The sequence below is a fragment of the Sprattus sprattus genome (genome assembly GCF_963457725.1).
Source record: "Sprattus sprattus genome assembly, chromosome: 6".
NCBI lineage: Eukaryota > Metazoa > Chordata > Actinopteri > Clupeiformes > Clupeidae > Sprattus > Sprattus sprattus.
This window is the reverse complement of record NC_137925.1, coordinates 31,996,027-32,019,047: the sequence shown is the minus strand read 5'-3', so window position 1 is coordinate 32,019,047 and position 23,021 is coordinate 31,996,027. Positions and strand designations below refer to the sequence as shown.

Here is a 23,021-nt window from a genome sequence, read left to right as displayed (position 1 = left end):
GAACGCAAATATACTCAGCTAACTGTGTGTCCTCCATGAGTTTACTCTTAGGGGTTTGTTGTGTGTGTGTGCTATGTCCGTATGAGTGGGGATGTAGACAGTTATGGTAGAAGAGAGGAAGGAAGGATAGTGAGACTGGGGATGAGGAGGAGAAGGGGGAGAAGGGGGGTGCTGCTGCAGGACAGCCAGTGCCAGTCTCCTCAGATCACAGGCTGCCATATACAGCATGGAGGCATCTGAGAAGCAGGTGGGAGTCACTGCAGGATGAAGGGAAGAAAGCAGAAGAGAGAGAGAGCAGACAGGGAGGGGTGGGAAAAGAGGAGAGGAGTGGGGGAAAGCAGTCAAGGCAAGGGAGGAAAGACACCCCAGAAAGGGACCGAGAGTGGAGAGAGAGTGCAGAGGGCAGAGGGAGAGGAAACAAGGAGAAAACTAGAATGCGTTTTGTGAACGAACTGCGAGAGTGTGCTTGCTCTGTTGCGGCCATGACCTTTGACGTTGCAGCCATAACATCACACAAAGGATCAGACATGGGAAGAAAAGTATTAACAGTCTGAGTAATGTAACCAAATTTGAAGCATTTGAGAGAATTTGCATTTGAGAGAACAACAAGTGCCTTAGAATTGGGGCAGGTGTCAGTGAAGCACAGCTGCAAGCCAGTTCAAAGACACCATTATGATGTCACAAAGCCGCAAAGCTTCTGCATCAACCACAAGCCTCACCATCAAGCACAAGCAACTGCAGTGGCGGAGTGCGCATCCTTCCAGTGTAACCATCTGCAGTGACACTGAATACACCTTTTTGTTTTCAGCCAATATATTTTAGCAAGCAACCAAGCTCAACCATTATATTTTGGCTCCACTGACGTTTAGACATATGAGGGTATCTTTGTTGGTCTGTTTTTGTTTGTTTGTTTGCTTGTTTATTGTGAAAGGGTCTAGTGTGCTACATTTAGCTTGGAGAAGTCTTAAAATAGGCTCCAAGTGACATCATCTCTTATGGGGTGTAATTATTCCTCCAAAGGTCAAAAATGCATATTAGTTTTAGTCACATTTAGTCATAGTTTCAGTCTAGTTTTCGAAAACTCATTACAATTTAGTCTAGTTTTAGGCACATTAAAAATTCCATATTATAGCCACATTAAACTCCTTCCCTTCCCTTCTCAGGCCCATGGACCTCCTGTGTTGTGTCTACTGCATAGTAGTCTAGCTTGCCGTACTTAAATTGTGGATGCAATTAGTCTCCAAGATACAGAGCTCATGCCTACAGCTGAATTCCAATTAAATCAATGTAAATAATAATTTAAGGCAATACTTGATTAACAGAAAATTCAAATGATGTGATGGCACAATACAACTACTATGCCTAGCTGGCCTTAGAGTTAAATCAACCACATATCCTCCATATGAAATGCTGTGAAATCTCATAACCAACTGATTTAGCTAGACGGATACTTTTGACAGTTGACAGTGGTGTCAATGATTATAACAATTGCCCAAATAGACAAGGCTATTTAAACCAGTCACATATTCATTTATTTTTTGCTTGATTAATGTTGTGTGTAGCCTGTCCTATAGTCCATACTGCAATGAGTTTACTAGCTAGCTATCGATAGCTTGTATAACTTAGCTAGGATATGCTACCTCATAGTTAGCTAACGTTAGCTAGCTAAATGTTTACCGAGGCTAACGAATTGCCCGAATAGACAAGGCTATTCAAACCAGTCACATATTAATTTATTTTTTGCTTGATTAATGTTGTGCGTAGCCTGTCCTATAGTCCATACTGCAATGAGTTTACTAGCTAGCTATCGATAGCTAGAATAACTTAGCTAGGATATCCTACCTCATAGTTAGCTAACGTTAGCTCGCTAAACGTTTACCGAGGCTAACGTGAAGCTTCAATCTAAAATGATTAGCTAGCTATCCAAGCTAGCTGACACAACCTAAACACTCGACTGCCCCTTTGAAGTCAACTTAACGTTGGCTAATATATTCTAATAATTAGTTATCATTGACAGTTACTAGCTAATTTACCAAACTCCTTTCTTAAATTGAGCAGTTGCTGGTGTGAGCTACAGTATGGGAGCTAGCAAAGCCATTTCTAGCTCTACTTCACAATATTGCTGCCTAGTGTAATAAGTTAACATAAAACATAAATGTTTATAAAGTATCAGACATTAACAGGATACAACACACCAGTTACCAATTGATATTATGTGTTTATATACCGAAAATGTCAGTAAATCGAGATGATGCTGCTGTTGGTCCCGTCGAAAACCATTCAAACAGGTTACGAGCAGTGGGGTTTTTGAGAGCAACTTATACCAAGAGATCGCATGTTGGCGAGATCATAGAGTGTAGTAACTGTCTTTTTATATGGCTCTGGCCCATTGTTTGCGAATCGTCGCTCTCATTTGCAGGAAGTTCAGCGCATCATCATGATATGTTCACATCAGTCGCGACCCTGTCACTTGTTTCCATGTGAAATCAATGGAATGCTTCACTTTTTAGCGCTGTATTGACAACTGCCTGTCACTCGCACACTGTGTTCGTAAATTATTTTTCAAGTTCGCACGTACCTATTTTTAGGCGCATATGTGAGTGAAATACTCACACTGTAGAGCCCACTGTAGAGCCCTTAATATTCCTAGTTATACAGTTGAATGGAGAGGGACAGAGACAAGAGGAGCCTTGGAACCTTGGCGCAGGTGTCAGTGAAGCACAGGTGCAAGCTAGTTTTAATGACCCCATTATGATGTCATAATCCACAGAGTTCTGCCATGCAAGTCTATGGGGTTGGCAAGTCGATGCGTCACCAAGACCAAAATCGTCACTTCCGGATCCATCGCTAGCAATTTTAACATAGTAAACGTCAACATCGAACAGTTACATCAGTTTTCTAGTCGACACCCACATATTTAAGCTAATGTTTCTCCTCACCTCCACCTCATATTCTTTTTTCTTCATGGAAGCATGAACTTTCCCTTTCAAGCTGCCACCTGTCATAACATTCACACTCACAACTCTGTTTGAAATTGTAGCGTGGCTAACGTTAGCACAAACAGCACTGGGTCCTTTTTGTTAGTCGCACTTTCATGGAGTTTATTGAATGAGATATAAAGGTCTGATCGACTTACTTTAAAATGTAGATGAATCCTTGTGGTCTAGTCTTTTCAACGAGGTGTTCCTTGCCTTCGTAACCTTAGCAGGCGTTTTACAATCCAACCGTAAATATTGGCTTTAACATTACAGTATACATTGGCAGCTGAGGATTTGGATCCGTGACGTCACACTTGCCAACCCCATGGGAAAAAAAGCTGATGAAAAAGAGGAATAAAAAAGGAGTGGCAAGGAGTACCGCCACGAAAAGATATAGCAGGTTGCACCGGATCGGGCCGGACGTTTCAGTGTTTGAACGGCGTCTGTACCTCGAACGGGCGAGGCCTGATTCGATGCAAGAAAAACGGGGAGGATAAATAAATAAAGAAAACTTATGAAGAACAATACTGTGCTTCCCTTCGGGCAAGCACACTAATAAATAAAGAAAACTTAAAGGCACAATATGCAACAATTATGCTTCAGGATTAGGGTTAGGATAAGCAGTTTAACCTTAAAATAACAGCTTAAAAAAAAATGGGGGCGCTACAATGACTTTTAATATGGAGAATTGCGTCCGTGCCAATGGCATAGCAGGGTCGATAGGCATATAACTGCGTTCTGTAGTTTTGCCTGCCGATGCCCGCCGACCTGACTTTGATTACCTTCTGCCGATCTAGTAAGTAGCTTATTTGCCGTCTTGCTTAGTCTTGTGTTGCACATGATTGATGTTTGACTGTGTAAGGACAGTCGTTGAGTAATTAGTTTGTCATAATGTCAAAGTCAGCACATTTTAAGAGATTTCGTTAGTTAGTGTGCTTGCCCGAAGGGAAGCACAGTATTGTTGTTGTCAAGTTTTCTTTATTAGTGTGCTTGCCCGAAGGGAAGCACAGTATTGTTATCGTCAAGTTTTCTTTATTTATTTATTCCGTACGTTTTTATTGCAGCTAACTACTCCTCGCCCGATTGAGATAGAGACGCCATTCAAACACCAAAACGTCCGGCCCGATCCGGTGCAAGCTGCTATGACTTTTCGTGGCGGTACTCCTTGCCACTCCTTTTTTATTCCTCTTTTTCATCACCTTTTTCTCTCATTGACTAACATGGTGGAAGGTTGAGCCATTGTGACGTCACACACTCTAGCCAACTGAAATTAGATCAGTTGAGAAAGGAGAAGGCGAAGCTCTCTTAAATGCCATAAGTGGTTAGATAGAGAGTGCAAAATATTAAAACGAATGTAGTGGCAACAGTTTCAGGTACAATTTATACACCCGCTCTAACAGTGTTAACCAGTATGTGAGTAACGTGGGTTTTATTAAGGCATAGCGTGTGTAATGTGTAGCTATTTCATTCCGTTTGTTAACCTTTCCGGCTGTCTGTATACCAGCAGCAGAGCGGAGCATTTTACTCCCATGCCATCTCGGAATGAAATAGCTACACAATACACATGCTATGCTTTAATAAAACTCACGTTTTACGAGACACCAACAGAGGCACAACCGACAAGTCTTACCATTGAAGATCTTTGACGTTCGTTCTGAAACTACATACAGCCATCCAGGTTAATCCATGTGGAGAACGAGAGTTGCATCAATCATATTTCATTAAAACTTCACACTTCTTACATTGGACATATTCACCAGCCTAATTAGAATCTACATCGTCTACTGAGCAGAAATATCTCCATACAGTAGATTTCCCTTCGTTTAGTATCATTTTAAACTTTCCAGATGACTGTATTGCCCCCGCTCGTCAAGTGATACGTGTCCAAAAACAAGGCTCCTTTGTCTGGATAGCCAGAGCTAGCATAACTGCCATTGAAATCCAATGGTAATGCTACCTAGCTAGGTATGCTAACTGTCGGTATCCATCATTAACTCGTTAATCGTTAACCATCATGTCACTGGCTTTAATTTAAGAATGGCATGTTAGTAGTACATTTAGTAGTACATTTAATATCAGTACACTTGATTCATTACTGCTGATGTGTTACTTATATATGTTACTTATTAGCAGCTAGCTACCTCCTAGCCACTATGTGTTCCAGTGTGTTTTCAGTTAGTGTTAGCGGCAAGCTAGCTGCTTGAGTTGAGCTTCAGTTAAGACGCTGCGTACCGTACTTCATCACCACATTCGATTATTTATTACAAACAAATTCAAATTCAGATGTAGGCATGAGATCTGTATCTTGGAGACTAATTGCATCCACAATTTAAGTACTGCAAGCTAGATAACTATGCAGTTGACACAACACAGGAGGTCCCTAGGCCTGAGAAGGGAAGGAGTTTAATGTGGCTATAATATGGAATTTTAAATGTGCCTAAAACTAGACTAAATTGTAATGAGTTTTCGAAAACTAGACTGAAACTAAGAAGGATAACTATGACTAAATGTGACTAAAACTATTATGCATTTTTGTCTTCAGACTGAATCTAAAAATAGCTGCCAAAATGAACACTGAGATAGGGGACCCCTTAATCTGCAATTCATGGTTGCTAGCTCTAGATGTACTACCTAGGCTTATAAGAGAAGACAAACTTTTTATGCCAACAAACACCAATAACTAGAACTAATTTGACAGACTATAAACCAATGTGATACACGTGCTCTCTATCTATACAGTAAAAGTGTTGCTTACGTTAGATACTAGACCTACAGTCTAACTCTTAGTGCATTAAGTCTAACAAGCTATATCTTACAATACACTTTAAGTAAAGCTGACTATGTAACCGCATTCATTCCAATATTGTTGCAGAGATGTTTCCTTTTACCAAGATAACAATTTTAACAATTCACTTAGCTCAGTAAGTCAGTATAACGAAACTCTGGAACTATTATGACTATGACCACAGAAAACACAGTACTATACAGATTTTGTTCTCAGATATCAGTCTGTGAGGCCCCTCAACAACATATGCGCACTCGGCCACTGCACTGCAGAGCAAGCACACTCTCGCAGTTCGTTCACGAAACGCATTCTAGTTTATTTATTCTCCCCATTTTTCTTGCAGCTAACTACTCCTCGCCCGATTGAGATAGAGACGCCATTCAAACACCGAAACGTCCGGCCCGATCCGGTGCAACCTGCTATGACTTTTCGTGGCGGTACTCCTTGCCTCTCCTTTTTTATTCCTCTTTTTCATCACCTTTTTCTCTCATTGACTAACATGGTGGAAGGTTGAGCCATTGTGACGTCACCCACTCTAGCCAACTGAAATTAGATCAGTTGAGATAGGAGAAGGCGAAGCTCTCTTCAATGCCATAAAAATCATGCTAATCGAAAACCACCATCAAGCTTTATATCTCTTAAATGCCATAAAAATCATGTAAATCGAAAACCACCATTAAGCTTTATATCATGATACAGTAGTAGTAATAGCTAGCGAGTTGTTTACGTTCACAACCCACAGACAGTTCAAAAGGCCCGACAACAGTCACCAAAGAAAACCTAGATATACTATTGATACAATCGTGAATAGAGTGATGATAGCTAGCGAGCTATTTAGCCTTCACCCAGGCTCAGGTTTATTTTGCTAGGTATCTCCGATATCGACGCAGAGACACAGTGTGAAAAAGGATGGAAAACTTAACGAGGAAAAGTGGTTCGGGAACTACGTGTGCAGTAGTTGGCTGTACCAACTCAAGAAAACACCTGAACGAGTGGTTAGATAGAGAGTGCAAAATATTAAAACGAATGTAGTGGCAATAGTTTCAGGTACAGTTTATACACCCGCTCTAACAGTGTTAACCAGTATGTGAGTAACGTGGGTTTTATTAAAGCATAGCGTGTGTAATGTGTAGCTATTTCATTCCGTTTGATAACCTTTCCGGCTGTCTGTATACCAGCAGCAGACGTAAAGGAAAGGGAATTAACCCCTGAAGTTAAAAACATGTTATCTATTTTGCCAACGGAGCATTTCATTCCCCTGCCATCTCGGAATGAAATAGCTACACAATACACACGCTATGCTTTAATAAAACTCACGTTTTACGAGACACCAACAGAGGCACAACCGACAAGTCTTACCATTGAAGATCTTTGACGTTCGTTCTGAAACTACATCCAGCCATCCAGGTTAATCCATGTTGTTGTGGAGAACGGCGGTTGCATCAATCATATTTCATTAAAACTTCACACTCCTTACATTGGACATATCCAACAGCCTAATTAGAATCTGAATTGTCTACTAAGCAGAAATATCTCCATACAGTAGATTTCCCCTCGTTTAGTATAATTTTGAACTCTCCAGATGACTGTATTGCCCCCGCTCGTCAAGTGAAAATCCCCCTCCTTCTTGGGGACAGCAATGGCTAGCAAGACCTATCACAACTGTCATTCACATCCAATGGTAATGCTACATAGCTAGGTATGCTAATTGTCGGTATCCATTGTTAACTCGTTAATACTCATGTCACTAGCTAACGTTAGCTAACTGGGCAGTTGTTATTATCATTGACACCACTTTCAACTGTCAAAACTATCCGTCTAGCTAAATCTGTTGGTTATGAGATTTCACAGCATTTCATATATATTGTTGCAGAGATGTTTCCTTTTACCAAGATAACAATTTCTTACAGCTGCAGCTAGTTTGCCAAACTAGCACCCGGCTATGTTCAGTGCTCCCCTAAGACCCTAATTCCCGGGCGTGTTGGTTCCTCCCCCATTGAATGTCACCCCGTGACACACATAAACATCCTGTCTTCTTAATTTGTGTGTGTTTGATGGCTGCAGGGAAGCGAAATGTGCAGGAGAAAATAGCTTTCGAGGATGCTACTTCGCTACTTGATCAATAAAAGAGCTTAGCTACTGAAAAGTTACTTGGTTTTATAAATAGATGCTACCGCCAAGCTACTGGCAAATGTAGTTAAGCTAGTAGCGTCGCTACAGCCCATCACTGAGCAAGACCTAGCATAACTGTCATTCACATCCAATGGTAATGCTACCTAGCTAGGTATGCTAACTGTCGGTATCCATTGTTAACTCGTTAATACTCATATCACTAGTTAACGTTAGCTAACTGGGCAGTTGTTATTATCATTGACACCACTTTCAACTGTCAAAATTATCCGTCTAGCTAAATCTGTTGGTTATGACATTTCACAGCATTTCATATATATGTTGCAGAGATGTGTCCTTTTACCAAGATAACAATTTCAACAATTCACTTAGCTCAGTAAGTCAGTATAACGAAACTCTGGAACTATTATGACCATGACACCTGAAATGTTTGTGCTTAGTAAATATACAAGTTTCATAATACATCTGATTTCCACCATAGAGAGACAATAAATATATTTACATTTGAAGCACAGACAAGATTTATTGCATCCACAACCAATACAAAATCAAAACAAGCCTGTCTCCCTCACGTGACCTTTGGAGGAATAATTACACCCCATAAGAGATAATGTCACTTGGAGCCTATTTTAAGACTAGACCCTTTCACAATAAACAACCAAACAAACAAACAAAAACAGAACAACAAAGATACCCTCATATGTCTAAACGTCAGTGGAGCCAAAATATAATGGTTGAGCTTGGTTGCTTGCTAAAATATATTGGTTGAAAACAAAAAGGTGTATTCAGTGGCACTGCAGATGGTTACACTGGAAGGCTGGCAGATTCATCCTACAACCTGCATTCAACGTTGTATTGAAACACAGAAAAGACAGTAGCCTACTATACAGATTTTGTTCTCAGATATCAGTCTGTGAGGCCCCTCAACAACATATGCGCTCTTGGCCACTGCAGTTGCTTGTGCTTGATGGCCGCAACAGAGCAAGCACACTCTCGCAGTTCGTTCACGAAACGCATTCTAGTTTTAGCTGCTAGCATACCTTTAGCGAATAGCTATTAATCCTTAATGCACCTTTAAGAAGAACAATAGTTGTGCTTGTCCTACGGGCAAGCACACTAATTAATGAGACAAGGGAGGGAAGGGAGGGAGAGAGAGAGAAAGAGGGAGAGAGAGAGTGAGAGTAAGAGATAGAGAGAGAGAGAGAGAGAGAGAGAGAGAGAGATACTAGACAGGGATGACTATGTGGTTAGATGGCTGATAAAAGACTAGAAGTGGTAGGTTTAGGTCACAGCAAAAAAGTCATGAGGCTCACAATTAGTATACAGCACTGCAATGCCACCTAACATCCAGGGAATACTTCCCCCGGCTTCCCCACACACAGGCTCAGAGGCTGGGCTCTCTTCCCCACACACAGGCTCAGAGGCTGGGCTCTCTTCCCCACATACACGCCCTCACGCTCCGTACTTCCCTTCCAGCCAGAAGGGCCTTCTCTCAGGTTCACCAGAGCGTCATCAATTTTACATACTTACCCACTTTTCATTACGGCTTCCTTTCATCTAAGGACACTCGCCTTCGCTGAATGCTCTGATCAAAAGGGGTTTCTGCCTGAGGTGAGAGAGGCCGTTGCTCCTCTGAAAAGCATTCCCCGGGGAAACGCGACCCCCGATATGTCAGTTCCTACTGAAGGACTTGTGCTTGTTATAAGTATGCAGATGAGGAGAGTGGTATTTGGCATTTACCATGGTGATACTGAGGGGTTTATGTGTCTGCCACACACACACACACACACACACACACACACACAAGCCAATTGAGCAGTCACACTGGGAAGCGTTCACATGACATTCAGGCTCGGGGGAAAACACACATGCAAATGTTCAAATGCTCATTTAACCTTGCTAGAGGGCACTGCTCAGCTTGATAAACGTGCACCACTTGCTCTCCAACATGCACGCATGCAGGTAGAAACACTCAATTACTCAAAATGGAGGAAATAAATTATTGAAGGTTAGTATACTGAAAATACACACGATGAAAAAACTAAAATAGTCACCCACAAACATGGTTGAACACAAATTCAACATACTTTCACGCATGCGCACATAAACACACACACGCGTACACACACACACACACACACACACGTGTATACACACACCTACAGCAGAGCCACCAAGAACTGCCAGAGCAGCGTTAGTGACTGAAAGCTGGGGCTCCCTTGAAGCCGGGCGTGGGGAGGAAGACGGGAGTTAAAGGCCTCTTCAGAGCGCTGTGATGCAGATCAGGTCACAGCCCAGCTCCGTCATGTCACGGCCACCTACCTCATTAGGGCCGTCTCCTCCCCCATGCCCCCACACGTCCAGCTCTAATGAGGACAGTGTACCCCCCCCCCCCTCTCCTCCTCCTCCCCATCAGTGCTGCCTTCCTCCAGTTCCCAAGGAACCCAGCTAATGAATGCACATACACACACGGCTGTTCAAAGGAAACACCTCAGCTTTGGTCCCCAAGCACTGTACGGACGGGGAAAACGGAACAGGGAATGAAGAAAGAAAGAAAAACAAAATGGAGGGGCTGAGTGGGACAGTAGAGGCTTGGTAAATGGGCATTTGTCAACAGAGGCTCAGCTTTTTGCAACACCACAAGACAAGCATCCAAACACCGGATGAGTAATACCAAAGTGTGGAGGTAGGATTTTTGATTAACAAACTAAAACAATTCCATGAGGCTTGTGGTTCTCAGTAAAACACTGACGCTCTCAGGCCATCTTCTGGCAATCTGCCGGAGAGGTTACGGTGTGATTCAGAGGAGCACAGATCCAACAGCATATCTTTTTCTTTTTCTCTCTTTTTTTCTGTATCTCTCTCTCTATCTCTCTCTGTCTGCTCATTTCTCATCTCGTTTTCTCAGCTCCCCCGTCGTGAGCTCATCTAGCTCGAAGCTTGACATCGGCACAACCGCCGGCAGCCAGCAGCAGCAGCAGCAGCAGCACAGGCGGGAAGCGGGAAGCTTTCATGCATCTGGGCCCTGAGACGATGCACACATTCCTCAAGACGAACGCACATCACAAAACAAACATCACACACACAAAACAACAATGCACAATACGTGACGCAAATACACACACATGCGTGCACACACACACACAAAGATCTTCTCTTCATCATCCAAAAGCACTGAGGCAGATGAGCTGTGCCAACCTCTGTTCTGCACCCCTCCCACGTACGCCAGGCGGTGGCCACGACGGAGCTGCGCTTCCTTTTGTCTAGGAGGAGCTGAGTGGGAGAGCGGGCCGCGCTGAGGATGGCCGGCCTTTTACCTTTCCAGAACACGTGCATTCTTCTCATCGCGCGCCATCGCCGTCCAAGGGCGCTTGGAGAGGTTGACACCCACAGGGGTGGGGAGGTGGGCGGGAGCATTGTGATCGCACTGGGGTGTCCATGGCAGACGGTTACGTTGGTTGGTTAGTTGGTAAGGGCCGTGTTATTTTTCCCTTATTCTCTCACTGCTCTGTGTGTGTGTGTGTGTGTGTGTGTGTGTGTGTGTGTGTGAGTGTGTGTGTGTGTGTGTGTGTGTGTGCATGTGTTTTTGTGCATGTGATTGCTTATGAAAAACATTTCATGAAAGGCAAAGCTCTCCTGTTACCTATATCTGTCAGCCCCCCTGCCGCCCTGGCCGTATTTAAATGTGCTGTTTCAGGCCAAACGGAGATGAAATCATGTGCTCTGTAATGTGCCTGTTAGCACAGCTAGTGCCACTGCATGCATTCACGCACAGACACACACACACCAACATGTTCATTCCCTCACACTCACACACACACACACACACACACACACAATTACACACACATTTACAAACACACACATTTGCAAACATTCATTCAGAGTGGGCAATATCTCTTCACGAAGGGGGGGAATCTAAACAAACCTGGGTGTGTTTGTGACTGAAGAGGGGCTAATGTAATGTTGTGAAATATTCAGGGGCTAGCTGGTTTGGGCGGCCCACGGCAGTGGCATAATGCTGCGGTCCTCTCCTTTCGTTCTGCTCCAAAGTGGGTCACAAAAGAAGTGTTGTTGGGCGGGGCGTTCACTTCACAAAGTGTTGAGTGGGCAGATTTCTCCCTTGTGCACTTGTGTGTGAATCACAATGCTAAAGAGAGGTGGCTGCATTAAGCATGGTGTCACAGCAACTAGAGCTATTTAATCTCCTAATCGTCTCCACAGGAGGGTTATGTGTGTGTGTTTGTGTGTGTATGTGTGTGTGTGTGTGTGTGTGTGTGTGTGTGTGTGTGTGTGTGTATGTGTGATGCTCATGATGCTGCGACAGGCTGTGGGGTTGCTGGGGTGGCGGCAAGGGTTAGTGCCTAGCGTCCGCATTCCTGCCAACTGCCTCTGCGCAAAGGGCTGGGGGATCCTCTTTCCACACATACACACACAGACACACACACAATTAACACAAGACCCAGAATTCACAAACACACAAGCATACTCATTCACACACACACACAAACACATAAACCAACACACACAAATCTGCTGCCTTCATCAGGCATGGAGGTGCATCAGCAAGGGAAGACTGGCTGTGTAATGGAGCGCTATGGCTAATGAGATGAAGCTGTGCGTGGCCATGCTAAGGAGGCGAAGATCGGACGCCTGCTAATTAGTATGTGCTCAACACGTTCCCACCTCTCTGCAGAGAGACCAAAGGAAGGAGGGGGAGGGAGAGAGAGAAGGAGGAAGGAGAGCTGCAGAGAATGACAAAACAACAAAGAGAAACAGAGTGGGAAGGGGAGAGAGAGAGAGAAGGAGGAAGAGACTCCACTTTGTGTGGTGTTGCCAAGGGACATTAAAGTGCATGAGTGTATTATGCAGCTGAGGCTATGCATTGTCACTATTAACAGCCTTTTTCCTCTTCGCATCTACTGAGAGCAAGAGATTGATCACAAGTGAGTCTAATGGAGCCACCGGAACCCAGCCGTGTCCTTGAAGCAGAAAGGTACAACCAGGGCAGGAACAACCGATGACTACTGCCCCTCTATCTGGCCTATATGCCCTTGTGAATATTGGGTGTTCATTGGCCACTTTTGCCTTGGTGACCTGTATGTCTTAATTTGTTTCTGTTTTTCTGATAAGCTAATAAACCGATACACCAATAATGTTAGCGACAATGTCACCGTAAATGTATCCATTGCGTTCTTTGACAAGCTATAATTTACTGGAATATATCCTGACGCAAGGTTAATACTCCCGGCTATTCTGGTGTTGATAGCTAGGTATGCAAGCAATGTTATCTTAGGTTCTTGTTAATCAAATGAACTTTGTTAATTCCACAGCTAGCAATCTGATAAGGAATGGGATTCACTTCTGTGATGCAAAGGTCTCAACTGAAACATAAGGTTATCTTGTCAGCAGTCAGTATTACCATTTAACTTACTTTGCTCATTTCTGCTCTGTGAAAGTTGCGATGACTATAAATGCTGAAATGGTGACTATTGAATGCTGTTAAAAGAAAAGTCTAATAGGCCACAGTAAACTGATGCAGGATATACAGTATATACATCAAATGCAGGATATATATATATATTTAGAGAGAGAGAGAGAGAGAGAGAGCGAGAGATGCTTCTGCTTGTTGTTATGGTTACCATTCATAAACCTTTATGTAGTATGGTGAGCTTTTGCCCACTTCATAGGCTAGTTGTCCCTATAACTTGTTTGTCTTTTCAGAGAGCATGCCAAGGAAGGACGAGAGGGCCAGGGCATTAATGTGTTCAGCAATTCAGTCAATTGTGTCGAATTCAGTGAAATAAAAATGATGCTTCTTAACTCAACCGGCCTTAGTGCCCACAGAAGAATACACAGGCTGATGACTACGAAGCTGCCATGTGTGGCTGACTGTCTGGCTAACTTGATCAAACGATGAGCACTAGCCTCACTCAGTAGCAGACCTCTTCCGATATTAAATGTGAGTATTAGCACTGAGGGTGGGGTAGATTAGATTTGTGCTGAGGAAGTCTTTGATGTGTGTGTGTGTGTGTGTGTATGTGTGTGTGTGTGTGTCTCTCTAAGCCTTTGTGTGTGTGCATGTGTGGCAGGCTGTTATTTCAAGTGAGCACGTGGCATCTTGTGGTCACCAGTCACGTAATATCAGCCCTCTGTTTTAGTTACGCCTATTTGCATATATTGTGCATAAATGACGTCTTGCAGGGAGACGGCATCTGCACTCCATTTGGGCTCTAATGGGGCTGTTCAGAGCCGTAATGGCAGATGTCCATTAGTCACAGGAACACAAACATAATTGCAACACAAGCACAAGCAAACAAAATGCTTGTGATTTAAGAACCTTTCAGGTGCAATAGGGACCTGTAGGAACTGGAGGGACCAGGGGTGAGTGAAAAGCCTCTTTTCGCTTTTTGTTGTGCAAGAAAAAGCTATTCCCAAAGTCACTTTTGTCTGGTTATGGCAAAATAGCACATTTAAGGCTGTTGGATTTGTATAAACATGACATAGTAATTAAAATCAGAAACCAACTATATATAGTATAAAGAGTGCAGATGTTGGTGGTGGTTACGTGAACTAGCTTTAGCAGGTGTGTGATCACGTCTAACTTCACCTAGACCTGCTGCTCATGTGGTTCAGTGTGTGTGTGTTCATCTCTAACTTCACCTATACCTGCTGCTCATGAGGTCCAGTTTGTGTGTGTGTGTCTAACTTCACCTAGACCTGCTGCTCATGAGGTCCAGTTTGTGTACGGCTCGTGCTGCTGTTTGGTAAGTGTGGGCTCATTGGTGGCACATCAGTGTAACACTAGTGTTTTGTGTAAATGAAGCGATACAAGGGTATGGGTGGAGAGATAGAGAGATGCAAGGGTATGGGTGGAGAGATAGAGAGATGCAAGGGTATGGGTGGAGAGATAGAGAGATGCAAGGGTATGGGTGGAGAAATAGAGAGATGCAAGGGTATGGGTGGAGAGATAGAGAGATGCAAGGGTATAGGTAGAGAGATAGAGAGATGCAAGGGTATGGTACCTTCTTCTCATTCAACCAAACAAACTCCTTATATACCACCTTAGAGCAGATTGCACAGAGGATAAGTGTCTACCATCCAGCACATCAAGCCTTTGTATTCCCTTCCCATTCCCATTGTATTTGTAAGCCCTAAAAGCTCTTGCCGACACAAGAATGACAAGATGGCGAATATCAAGGACGCCAACACCTTTTAAACTCCTTGCGGTGACAGGTGCAAAAAAGAAAAAAACCTAGGAGCACTTCATTAATGTTGACAATTAATCCCAGACAATTAACATCTTTGAGAAGGAACACGACTTGAGACAACTCCTCTCCTTCCTGAGAACACTCTTAGTTAGAGACCTGGGCTTTAATTAATATTCCAGCTAATTAAAACTAGGATGCCGGCGTTTGAGGAGGGGAATGACAAGAGTGAAGACAGACAGATGCTTCAGAACCCCTCCCCCCCTTTCTGTCTGTCACCCTTTTTTACTTTTACTTCTCTCCCCCTCCCTCCCTCCCTCCCTCCCTCTCTCTCACTCATCCCTGTATTCCATCCACATCTCTCTCTCTCTCTCTCTCTCTCTCTCTCTCTCTCTCTCTCTTTGACTGAGTGGGCGGAGCGTTCGTGAGTGCGAGTGCCAGAGCGTGTGTGTGGACCTTTGTCCAGCGGAGTGAATCTTTTTCTGACTTTTTCTCTACTTTCTTCTCTACTTATATCTAATTTTTTTTATGTTTGTTTAGTTGTTTTTTGGCGTAGGTTTGATAGGTTTCTAACAAGTCCGCAACCAGTGGTATCTACCTCTGGTTTGCGTGGCAAACATGGAAAAAGGGTTTGATCAGTTGAGTCGACGCCATGCCATCAAAATTCCAGTGGGCCATGATATCACTGTTGAACAGTGTAGCCTAGCTGTCGGTGCAAATCCGTTGGTGGGGTATGATAGTGTTCTATCGGCCTCAAGAATGAATGGTTCAGTGGTAATTTTCCTTGATAGTATTGCTAAAGTAGAGGAAATCGTTAGTGCAGGTATCGTTGTACATAAAACTCTGGTTAATGTTCTACCACTTGTTACACCTTCAAAACGAGTAACTTTGTCTAATGTGCCACCGTTTATTAGTAATGCAATTATTCATCGTGAGTTAGGACGACATGGGCAAGTAGTTTCCCCAATTAAAATGATTCCTCTTGGCTGCAAGTCTCCGAAGTTGCGACATGTCGTTTCGTTTTGGAAACAGGTTCATATGATCCTTAAAGAGTACACCAGCGATCTTAACATCGCTCTTAAATTTAGGGTGGATAATTTTGACGTGATCTTTGCCACTTCTGAAACTATGAAGTGCTTTTACTGTGGACAACACGGGCATTTGATTCGTGCCTGTCCGAGGAAAAAGGAAAATGGGCCCGGGCCTGTTGAAAGTATTCAAAGTGAAACGCAGGAGTCGCAGCCCGATGTCGGAGTACGTGAAGTAGTTGCCTAAGCGGCAGACGCCTCTAATGAGCAGCATAATGGGAGTAAAGAACTTGTACAAAATGAAGACAAAGAAACCAATCATGATGATGCCAAAGGTAAGCAAGATTTGAGTGTTGGGGCTAATGCAGTGTTGGATGATGGGTTTATCGTGCAGACAGAAAATGTTGCTTTCTCACAGAGTAGCGAGTTGTCAGGAACTCCTAACGTTAATGAGAAAATTGCGAGTGAGATGGCAGAGGTGATGTTCGCTGACTTTGTTGAGGTGGAAGAAGACATGGAGGCAAATGTGCAGTTTAAATTACCCCACATAAAAAGGAAGGTAGATGCTGAAGCGAGTAAACCTGCATCTAAGAAAGCTGCGGTCTCTGCTAAAGTGGATGACCTAAACGATGATTCTACCGACGTTTTAATTAGAACTCCATCCTTGAAGCAACATGTTTTTAGGGCACGTTACACAATGGAAGCGATAAAAGATTTCCTCAAACGAACGAAAAATGTAGCGTTTGTAAAAGTGGTGGATCATTTTCCAGACGTTGATGGTTTCATTGAGTCAGTGCAGCATTACAGAAGCACTGGTAATCCAGGAGGTGAAAGCTTTACTGACTCAGAGGTTGCACGCCTCAAAAAGTTTTTGACTAAACTCAGAAAAGATAAGAATGCTGAGAAAGACGGAATTTAATTTGATTGGCTTTATTATAGGACATCTTTTTCTCTTTGAGTTTGTGTTATGTCTTCTATTAACAATGGCCACTTTGAATATAGCAACTTTAAACCTAAATGGTGCTAGAGATGTTAAGAAGAGGACACACTTATTTGAATTTATTAAGCAAAAACAGATAGATGTTTTATTTGCCCAAGAAACCCATACAGATGACAGAAATGTCACAGACTGGTATAAGGAGTAGAGTGGGAAAATCTTTTTCAGTCATAAATCTGCTTTAAGTGGAGGTGTGTCTTTGATCTTCTCTGACAGCTTGATTCCAATAGATTTTTCTGTTGATAACATATAGATATATAGATGGGCGACTTTTGAAAGTCAGAGCTATTTTTGAACATTGTGTTTTTGTTTTTTTTATGTGTAATACGCTCCTTCATCTGGGTTTGAAAGAATGCTGTTCTTAAATAAATTATGTGAAGTTTTAAGTGAGTGTAGCAGTGATGACTATTTAATTGTTGCTGGTGATTTCAATTGCACTGAACTAAATACAGACAGAAATCATCCTGAACCACATCCCGCTTCAAGAAAAAGACTTGTGGAGTTGATTAAGAAACATAATTTTTCTGATGTATGGAGAAATTTCAATAACTTGAGACAGTACACATGGGCCCATTCAAGAGGGGATTTATTTTCTTTTGCCCGTCTTGATAGATTTTATTGTTTCAAGCACCAGTTGAACATTTTTAGGAGTTGTAACATCATTCCTGTTTCCTTTTCTGATCATAGTATGGTACAGTGCTGTGTAAGCATAAAACATATTAAACCTAGAAGTGCTTTTTGGCATTTTAACACCAGTTTGTTAAAGGATACAAATTTCAGAGCAACTTTCCTTTTCTTTTGGAATGATTTCAGAGAGTATAAGTCTTCTTTTTCATCACTTCAGAAATGGTGGGACTTTGGAAAAGTGCAAATAAAACAGTTGTGTCAACAATATACTTTCAGCGTTACGAAGGACATTACTAGATCTATGAAAAATCTTGAGATGGAGATTTTGGAACTCCAAAATTTGGTACATACATGGAAATGGAGGCCACAATGAGGCTCTCAAAGTAAAAAAAGTTGCTTTAGCTGACCTGCTTGGTTTGAAGGCACAGGGTGCTCTGGTGAGGTCCAGGTTTCAAAATGTGAATGCAATGGATGCTCCAACCCATTTCTTTTTCAGTCAGGAACGAAAAAATGGTCAGAAACGTTGCATACATGGCTTACGTTCACAGTCTGGGGTTTTACTCACAGATCCTGCTGAAATTAGGACGCATGCAGTTCGTTTTTATGCTGACTTGTATACCTCTGAGTACAAAGAGAAACCAGAATTGGATAAGAAAAAAAGTGCTGATGAATTGGAGAAGCCTCTGTCATTAGAATAGCTCAGTGCGGCTCTTAAGACCATGGAAGAGGGAAGATCACCTGGACTTGATGGGCTCCCAGTAGAGTTTTTCAGGTCATTCTGGGCAGTGATTGGAGATGATCTGCTGGAGGTCTTGAATGATAGCCTAACTATAGCTCAATTGCCATTGAGTTGTAGGAGGGCAGTCCTAACTTTACTGCCAAAGAAAGGTGATCTTCATGAGATCAAAAATTGGAGACCTGTGGCTCTATTGTGTTGTGATTTGAAAAATCTTTTCAAAAGCACTAGCAATTAGACTGGGAACTATGATGGAGCAAGTCATTCATTCAGATAAATCATACTGTGTTCCAGGCAGGTCAATCTATGACAACATTACTTTGATTCGGGATGTTTTGGAAGTCTCAAGATTGTTAGGTTTGGATACTGGTCTAATTTCCCTCGATCAGGAAAAAGCATTCGACCAATAGAACACCAATATTTATGGAAAGTTCTGACAGTTTTTGGTTTCAGGCCAGGTTTTGTTGCTAAGATCAAGGTTTTGTATTCTGGCGCTGAAAGTGTATTGAAGTTTAACGGTGATTTATGTTCCCCTTTCAAAGCTCAGAGAGGAATAAGTTCCCTCTCTGGTATGTTGTATTCTTTGGCAATAGACCCCCTTTTGAATAAGTTGAGAAATGTCATATCTGGTTTAACTATACCTTTTAATCAGTCAACTTTTTTATTATCTGCTTATGCTGATGATGTCGTTGTATTTGTGAAAAATCAAAAAGATGTGGATGTTTTAATTAACACAGTTACAGACTTTGGCAAGATATCTTCAACAAAAGTCAATTGGAGTAAAAGTGAAGCAATGTTTAAAGGAAACTGGGAAGGTGGGACCCCTACTTTACCTCAAGGTCTGAGGCTGTGTGGAAATGGTTTTAGACATCTGGGTGTATTTTTAGGAGACTGCCAAACTGAATTAAAGAATTGGGAAGGGTTGGTTGAAAAGGTGAAAGGGAGACTCAAGCGGTAGTCTTGGTTATTGCCGCATATGTCTTTTAGAGGCCGTGTTCTTATTTGCAACAATTTAGTAGCATCCTCACTGTGGCATCGCCTAATGGTTCTAAATCCTCCCCAGAATGTACTCTCTGATATTCAAACTGAAATGGTTAATTTCTTTTGGGACAAGCTCCACTGGATTCCACAAAGTATATTGTTTTTACCTAAAGATGAAGGGGGTCAAGGACTTGTACATCTGGCCAGTCGAGTTGCAGCTTTCCGCCTTCAGTTTCTTCAAAGACTGCTTGTTGGCCCTGCAGACCTCTTGTGGAGACCTTTGGCATATACTATACTGCAATGGCTAGGAGGTCTGAAGTTGGATGTTTCTCTTTTTTTAATGGACCCTAAGAGACTGCCTTTCAAGAATCTGCCTTCTTTTTATTGTGGACTTTTTAAGGTGTTATGTTTATTTAAGATACAAAGAGGTGAGTTTTCAATGTCTGCACCTTTACTGTTGAAGGAACCTTTAATAAGAGGGGCAAAATTGGATTTGTCAAAGGAGTTTGCCCTGCCATTGGACAGCATCTTGGAAAAGAGTGGATTAAAAACTTTGGGGAACCTGGTTGCTCTAGCAGGGCCTGAACTTGACAAAGTGGAACCTGTGGTTTCTGCTGTGAATTTGAAGTCTGTACGTGTTGTGTCTCAATTGTTAAAGAAATGGAAGGAGTTTTTATCAAAAAAGGAGTGTGATATATTGCGTTCTTTCTTTGCTGGGGACACTGGTGTTAGGTCTCTATTTCCAAAACTGACACTTACACCACAGTTTGATGGGAGTGATGGACCTTTGTTGAATGTAACTTGTATGGAGAACATGTATCTTGATGAAACGGATGGCAAGGGCTTTTATAAAGTATGTGTAAAGGTTATTAATAAATCTAAACTTAGTATGAAGGCTGATACACCATGGCGTGCTAAGCTTGGGTTGGATGAGAGCATAAAACCAAATTGGAGAATTTTATATAAGCCACCTTTAACAAAGAAATACGGAGATTTGCAATGGAGAGTTTTACATGGAGTTGTGGCTGTGAATTATTTTGTCTCAGTAATAAATCCAATGGTTGATGATACATGTCCTGACTGTGTTGAAAGAGAGACTGTGTATCATTGTTTTATGGAATGCCATCGGCTTAACTCAATGTTTCAGCTGCTGGAGTGCATTTTTACAAGTTTTGGTTTTGTTTTTTCCATGCATGTCTTTATTTTGGGTGTAAAGTATATCAAGAAGCACCAATGTTGTTGCCAGTTATTACATTTTGTTGTGGGGAATGCTAAGATGGCAATTTGGGTCAGTATGAGGAATATAGTTGAAGATTCCTCTGATCAAGACCCAGTGTGTGTTTTTAAGAGATTGGTGAGGTCAAGAATCTTGATAGATTTTAGATACTATGCTGAAATGAAGGACTTTGACAGTTTTGATAAGGTGTGGTGTTATAGGGGAGCTTTGTGCTCAATCAAGGATGGTGAATTGGTTTATGCAGAATGTCTGGTTTGATCTTTTCTATTTATTATTTATTTATTTATTTTATTTTATTAAGTTTTTTCATGTATTACTTGTTGTGTTAATCAACATGGATGAATCATTGTAATCTAAGTGAACACAGTTCATTAAAGTAGTTTTAAAAATCAAATCAAATCTCTCTCTCTCTCTCTCTCTCTCTCTCTCTCTCTCTCTCTCTCACAGGTTGCCAGTGAGAGAGGGAGACGTGGGCTTATTGGGCACTTGATTGACATGTTGTGGTAAAGGGGTAAAAGCCCAGTCTGGCTGTGATAGCTGTAATCATGGGCAAACAGCCTCCCTCTGCCTCAGCGCTGCAATGGCCTCCCTCTGCAATGACCCCCCCCCCCCCCCCAAAATATTGCTGTTCAATAGAAAGCAAAGAGAGAAGCTAGAAACTTCAAGAAGCTCAAAAGAAGCAAACATGACGATAGAATGACAACTGCTTTAGAATGTCAGTTGGGCTGGAATGGTGAATCGTGGAGCATCTTGTGTTTGTTTGTGAGTGAGAGCTGAGTGAACCTACACAGCAGGAGAGGGCAGTAAGGTACCTGGGGGCAGGTTGGTTCTCTTTCTCTTCTTGCAGTTCTCGGTGCCGTTCTCCAAAGGCAGGTCTGAGATCAGCGGCCTGTTGGAGCTGCCGAACTGCAGGGGCTCGTTGTTGCTGGCGGGGTCAAAGGGCAACGCATTGAGTCCTGAGACAGGGAGAGAGAGAGAAGAAGGAGGGAGTGAGAGAGAGGGAGAGAAAGAAAGAGAGAAAGAGGTGAAGCCAGACATATTACAAAACACTCCAATCTTCAATGTTGGATTTGAGGCAAATCAACAATAGGCCACAATGAAGACCAGAGCCTCTGTGGAAACTCGCTGACAGAGGAACAATGAAACCTGGCTTTGTGTGTTTGTCTGGAGGACTCCCATAGTCCAGTTTTATGAGCGGGAGGAACCGCAGCAGTGATGGAGCGACTGAGAGTCCGTCTGAGAACACACTGTCCACAATATTGTGTTCCCACTTTTCTTTTATCCCTTTTCTTCCCGCTGACACATTTGTACCAGTTGGTATTTCTGGTCGGGCGAACACAAAGACTGGGATTACACACAAAGAGGCCCATTAGATATATTAACCCTCACACAAGACTTATTACAATGCCATTATTGTAATTGACTGCAGGCTGCAATGCTAGCAGGAAAAAGAAGGCTGTCAGAATGCTTGGAGTAAACAATCACTTGCCTAAAGTATTCTCCCTTTAATTTCCCTGCGACACAAAAAGAACTAGGACTGCCTCACCAGGAGATAGAATAATAGCAGACAGGAGCTCTAATGAATTATGGATACAACAACAATGGTGGGGAAATTGCCCAAAAATATATAGAAAAATAAATAAATGTAAGTGGATGTGAAGCCTAATGTATCAGTGGAACTGCTTTCTTCAAATACGTGCAAAGAACTATTTATAACTCTGGGAGAGAGAGAGAGAGAGAGAGAGAGAGAGAGAGATTTGAGATTTATAAAAAAACTTTATTTTGTAAACAGTAAAGCCAACAGTATTTTACACCTTATTCAAACCAAACGGAAATAAAAAACCTCCTCAAATGAGCACACAGTTTTTTCACAGACACAAACAAAGATCACTGTACATTAAAACACACAAAAGAAAACCGGCTCAGTAATTACAACACAGAAGCAAACAAACTCATACACAGTTCCTCATGAAACAACAACAAAAAAGCATAAATAAGCATAAACTACTCCACCAAAGGAGCAAAAAGAAAATGTGTCATGGAGCCTAAAACAATGAGCTCCATTACAGCACCACCTACAATAAATATCTTCTGGTAATACAGAAACAAATCATGAAACAGTATACTTTATCGTTTCCCGGGAGCACTCAACTGAGCCTTGCGCTGTCTGCGTAGCACGTTGACTTTTTTCTTAAGTCGAATAACTTCGACTTCATCAAAACTACCAGCTATAATTAAACACTTAACATCATTAATAAACTGCACCTTATTATTGAAATAATCTTCCACACGCACCCCCTTCATCCCATATGTG

General features: G+C 42.2%; 1 protein-coding gene across 1 annotated transcript in view; it reads right to left on the bottom strand.

Annotated features, from left to right (window-relative positions):
* Positions 1 to 23,021, bottom strand: part of LOC308367161 (ecto-NOX disulfide-thiol exchanger 2-like) — a 237,789-nt gene that overhangs the window by 165,027 nt on the left and 49,741 nt on the right. The window contains exon 2 of the mRNA XM_080840976.1: positions 21,520 to 21,663. Within this exon, the coding sequence (XP_080697102.1) occupies positions 21,520 to 21,663 (144 nt within the window). The remainder of the gene's footprint in view (positions 1 to 21,519; positions 21,664 to 23,021) is intronic.